Raw genomic sequence first — 5,542 nt, 5'->3', positions numbered from 1 at the left:
CGCGCCGCCGCCCGGCCCCGCTGCCGGCCCCGCCGGCCTTAAGAACCAAGGCAACGAGCTGTTCAAATGCGGGCAGTTCGCCGAGGCGGCGCTCAAGTACTCGGCCGCGGTAGCACAGCTGGAGCCAGCAGGTAGGCGAGCTGCGCCCCGCGGGTTCCTCGGATGCCTGGGCTGCGGCTCTCGGGACCCAAAGAGGCCACCTCCTGAATGACAGGCACTTACGTCTGTACATTCCTTCCTGGTGACCGAGGGGTGTGTGACGGGATCTGCGCGAGCAGCCTACCTCGGAATGTGTAGCATGTGCCCAGGCGAGGCGGGTTTGTCCCCTCGCGGGCTTTCCCGCTGTGGCCATTGCAGGCACACACGGCTCCTCGGAGCTCTGCTTTATTAGCAGGATGTAGGGCTGCAGTGCCCCTGGAGACCTCAGTCGTCTTGAAATTCTGGTGAACTTGATTTTGCTAATGGATTTTAATTGTATTTAATTAAATGTGATTTTAGGAAGTGGAAGTGCGGATGATCTAAGTATCTTATATTCAAATAGAGCAGCATGTTACCTAAAGGAAGGAAACTGCAGTGGCTGTATTCAAGATTGTAACAGGTAAACTGCCGTTTTCAGTTTTGTCAAGAGATTGTTATGTCAGTGTGCTGAGTACAGTATTTACTGTCCTCCTAGGTTTTCTGCATGAGTCTTAATTTCTTAAGGCAGTTTTAAGGTATGTTAACTGATACAAAAAAGTCAAATTCTTTTTCACATATGAAAATAGTTATAGAAGATTGTGCAAACTTTCCATTTCCACTGCTACCACTTTAATTCATGCCCTTTCTATATCAATCCTAGACTACTGGAGAAGTCGTCTAACCACTCTCTGCCTCCTCCAATCCACTGTGGCATCGGAATAACTTTTCCTCAAGCACTGTTTTGTTCAGACTGTTTCAAACAGGTGTTTACTTACTCAGTTTTGTCTTCCAGATAATTATAAATTCCTGTCACCATGTTGCCCCCAAAACAAGCTTTCTGCTCTCATGTGGTCCACTGTAATATGCTCTGCACGCCTTTGCTTCTGAAATCCCTGCTCAGCTGCCCGCTCCGCTCGCCCGCCTGGTCACCTTCAGACTCCTCCGTCATCTTCACATCTATAACACTTGTGCTGTCATTGTGTCATCCACTGCATTGGATTTTAAGCTCTGTGAGATCAGGAACCATGTTTTATACAACTTTGCATCTCAAGCATAGTAGTCACCCATGGTACTCAACCATTTATTTACATGCTGAGATAGAGGAACATATTTACACATGAATAATAAGTATTGTTTTCTTTTACCATTAAGTAATAAGCCTGCTTCAGGAGTCCTTTGGAAAGAAGCTACTATTAGTGCATCTAAAAACTAAAAGTCATTATGTCTTGGTTTTACCTCCACAGTCCTGGTTTACTCCTTTTATCTGGTATAATTATTAGTATCACACCCTTTTCACTCTCAGAAGCCAGAAGCCCTAGTTTGGGCAGTAACTTCTGTGGACACCCTATTTATAAGGCGAACAATTGATTTTTTTCATTGGTGGTGTCAGTTTATTGATATGCGTTAAACTTGGTAGGATCTGTGCCTACAGTTTAAAAAGAAGGTCGAGGCACTCGGAATTTTTGCCAGTTTTACATATTTGAATTTTAAATAAATGTTTATGTTCACTCTGCCCAACTTTAGACCCCATCCACTATTGTGCTAGTTCACACTAGCCAGTTGTTACAGTTTCAGGATTTTGAGTTGGTCAAAGTCAAATTGGTAACCTGAAGTCAGCCACGGTTAGAGTACTGATACTGTAAAAATAGGCAAATGCCTCATCAGGAAAGCAGGATGTTAAACATTTACCCTGACCTAAGTAACCAACAAGACTGTAGATTTGCAGAATATCAGACATGTTGTGATTGGCAGCCAAGAACCTGTGAGAGCTAAAAAAAATAATAATAATACTTTTCCTCCCACTGTCTAAGTCCTTCTAGCTGGGCTAATCAAATTAACAGAGACAGATTAATAAGAGAAAATGAAATTTTAATACATGTGCATGGAGAATTCACATAAGCATGAAAATTCCAAAGACAGGTAAAATTGGGTATATATGTTACTTTGGGTAAAAGAGAAGGCGGGAGATGGAATCATAGATTTCAAAAGTGAGAGGAATGTACATGGCAGGTATAAATATTTGGTAGGCAACCAAGAAACAATGAGATACAGGTAGGGAGGGATTTGGTGAACAGGACCCTGCTTGAGGCTGTCCTGTCTACCATACTTAATTCTTTTGTAGAGTAGGTTTTTCTATCTGAATCTCCTGTGCAGGAAAAGGGGGAGAGTCAAAGGTTCTTTCTGAGTCTTTTGTTTCTTAATAACCAGCTTAAAAATCAGTATCCCAAAAGGTATAGTTTTTTGACAAAACTTTGGTTCCCTTCAAACTTTTCAGCTCAAGTGTCTCTGGCTAATACATTACTTTTGTCTTTGGTATTCCTGCAGTGCTCAGGACTCCATTTAAAACCCAGGACCTCCAAGGGCTACTGTAGAAGTGGACTCATTTTGTCCTTAAGTGAGATCATTTCAGGTGGCATTTTCTTGCTAACACTCCTGTTTCAGTGAAGACCCAGGAGGAAGTTAAAGACGGCTTTGGCCACGGTGTCCAGGGAGGCTAGAATGGAAGTTTGTCTTGAGATGGCCTGCTGGGGAGGGGGTGTCCTTAGGTAAGAGTTGTGTTCTAGGCCAAGTACTGAACTCCATAGGGACTGACTTAATTAGTTGTTTTCTTTACCTGGCATATGGATGCCAGCATGAGAGGAATAGGGGGATTTTACTCCAAAGCAGCTCTTCTCAAACTCATGTTAATGCCAGAAAAACCATGATTTGCTATTGCGAACATGTTGAAATATGGGTGTATTTAAATTTGTATGAGCTAGGAATCATTTATTAGCAGAAATATGACTGTTTTCACTTCAAAAGATTGCATACATTTTAAAGGAAGCCTGTTTTTTAATTTTTCAGTTAATTATCTCTGTTCTTTGGAGAATTGTTTTGTGTATGAGCCTTTATTACAGTATAACTGATAGCAGGAGTCAAACATTGAAAATGAAAAACTCATGGCAAAATTTAAAAGGGAGCGGGGAACCTATGAAATAACTTTCATATATTTACCTATGAAAATAACTTTTATGCATTTTGGCGAAAAGTATTTGACTTTAAGTATATCAACTCTTCAGGCCTACTCTGAAGCACTCCCTCTGAGATGTTTTCCCAGGGGCACATGAAGAGAATTACCATTGTGAGTGTAAGGAGTGTTTAAGGAGCTCAAAGGGCTCCGGGCGCTGGCCCTCTCCTCACTTCTATTTTAGGCTTCCAGGTGAAACATGAAATGGGGTTATGATGCCTAAGCAAATGTTTAAAAGCTTTATTCTAGAAATTCCTTTCTGGTTCTTATCATTGTTTATCAGCTTAAAAAAAAAAAGAACTTTCTCATCCATTAGAGCAGATGTCCCCAACCCCTGGTCTGCAGACTGGTTCTAAGCAAAAGGTGAGTGGCAGGCGAGAGAGCGAAGCTTCATCTCTGTTTGCAGCCGCTCCCCAGCGCTAGCCTCACCGCCTCAGCTCCACTTCAGATCATTAGACATTAGATTCTCATAGGAGCACTGGTCCCTGGTGCCAAAAAGGTTGGGGACTGCTGTGTTAGAGAACTTTTTTGGGTTATCTAAACCGCACCAAAAATCTTTCAGTGGCTTTCCACTGAGGTTATTTTGATAGGTTCAGTACAAATGACTGATGCCTAGTAATTCTCTGTTTTGCTCATCTTTGCTACTCTCTGACAAGAGTTGAAATTAGAAGACTGTTTAGGGCATAACTGTGTGAACTTGAATAGTTAAGCTTTTGTAAACTCCGGTTTAAAAGTGCTCTGTGTTTTTATGAATGGATGCTTTTTTTTTCCTTTATTCCTTTGTGGAATTTCCATTTATAAGCCCATATTTATTTTCAGGATTGTGGTTAAAGAGAAAAATATCTTGCATTTACTAGGCTGAGGAGTGCTAAAAATTAGTAGTCTGTTAATACCCTATAAGCATTAAACTAAGCTAGATTTAAGTGAGTGGTGCAGGTGATAGATTCTGGTGCCCAGAGATCTGTTTTCTAGTGGTTAGGTGTTTTTACTTGATTTTATTTTTATTTTTTATATAACTTACTGGTTACAAAAGTAACATGCCTATTATAGAAAAAAAATTTAAAACCCAGTACAACACAAAATGAGATTAAAATCACCCATAATCCTAACACCTAGGCAGAGCAAATTGGTTATTTTTCAGAGAAATGAAGCTAATTAAGCTTAATGACATTTCTAGAACAACTTCTGTGGTGCAGACTACAAGAACACACCCACATGTGCAGTTCAGTGTCTGTACACTGGAGAATTGTGAAGGGGTACAAGTGGCCGATGACTCCGAATTTCTTTATTTGTAGTGTTTTCGTATATGTTTGTGGTAGAAAGAATGTAGGCCCTGAAGAGTGCCTCTGTGGCCCTGGTGTGGATCTAGGCACTGGGAATGTAGAGGTGCTCTAGACAGGCAATGCTCTTGCCTTCCCGAAGCTTAAATTCAAAAGAACTGACATGTGGGCAGATTGCTCCATTTGTCTCTCCATTTCCTTACCTGCAAAGTGAACATAATACTTACTTTGCAGGCTGGTTGTGAGATTGGATGAGAAGGTCTGTAGTCACTAGCAAGTAGCAGATGTTCAGTCAGAGCTTTCTCGCCAGATCACTGTAGACAAGAATAGACAGCAGATCTCCAGTAATTTGGGGGGAAAAATAAAGCAGCCCTTGCTCATGCTTTTCCTGAAGCAAAGTAAGTATCTGACATGTACACTGCTTGTCACATAAGAATTAGCCAGGAGAGCAAACCTGCAGTCCCCAACGTGGACAGCCTGGTGCTTACTTTTTTAGTGAGTTATACAGGAAGTAGGCTCTTCATAGGATCTCTGCACGGAGTCCAGAGATATTTACAGTTTGGGTTAATTTTATGAAAACTAAGAATACAGAAGTTTAATTTATAAATATAATCTTAATTATATGTTTTATTTCAGAATATAATGAAGTATATTAAGTAGTGGAGTAGCTTTAAACCATTACTTCAAACAAAACCAAGGAACGTAACCTTGAAATTATCTCTAGTGATATTGGAAATACTTCATAGACTAAAAAGTGAAAGATGAAAGTTCATGACTTTCTTCCTTGATTCCCTCTGGTCTATTTTTGAAGCCCCTTGGCAGCAAGTAAATCTTAATAAAGCGTATTAGGTTTTAGAGGGCTGATTTTCAAATAGTGATGCAAATTTTTGTGGTTCTGTGCTAAGATGCCTTATTAAATACATATGTGCCAATAAAAACTTTCCTTTTAATTTGTCAGTTAACAAGAATCAGCTGAAAGCCTATTTTTTTGTGCCTGGTGCCATGGTGGGCTTTGTTAGGGTGCAATGTGGGGTGAGGGTACAGGGGGCTGTGAGGGCGGTGGGGTGGGGGTTAGGGG

General features: G+C 40.9%; 1 protein-coding gene across 1 annotated transcript in view; it reads left to right on the top strand.

Annotated features, from left to right (window-relative positions):
• The window catches only part of SPAG1 (sperm associated antigen 1), a 57,279-nt gene that overhangs the window by 30,468 nt on the left and 21,269 nt on the right, over positions 1–5,542 (top strand). The window contains exons 11-12 of the mRNA XM_015592959.2: positions 1–131; positions 499–598. Of these exons, the coding sequence (XP_015448445.1) occupies positions 1–131; positions 499–598 (231 nt within the window). The remainder of the gene's footprint in view (positions 132–498; positions 599–5,542) is intronic.

The sequence above is a fragment of the Pteropus alecto genome, unplaced genomic scaffold (assembly GCF_000325575.1).
Source record: "Pteropus alecto unplaced genomic scaffold, ASM32557v1 scaffold164, whole genome shotgun sequence".
Classification (NCBI taxonomy): domain Eukaryota; kingdom Metazoa; phylum Chordata; class Mammalia; order Chiroptera; family Pteropodidae; genus Pteropus; species Pteropus alecto.
Note: the sequence above shows the minus strand (reverse complement) of the source record. Positions and strands in the feature narration are given on the sequence as shown.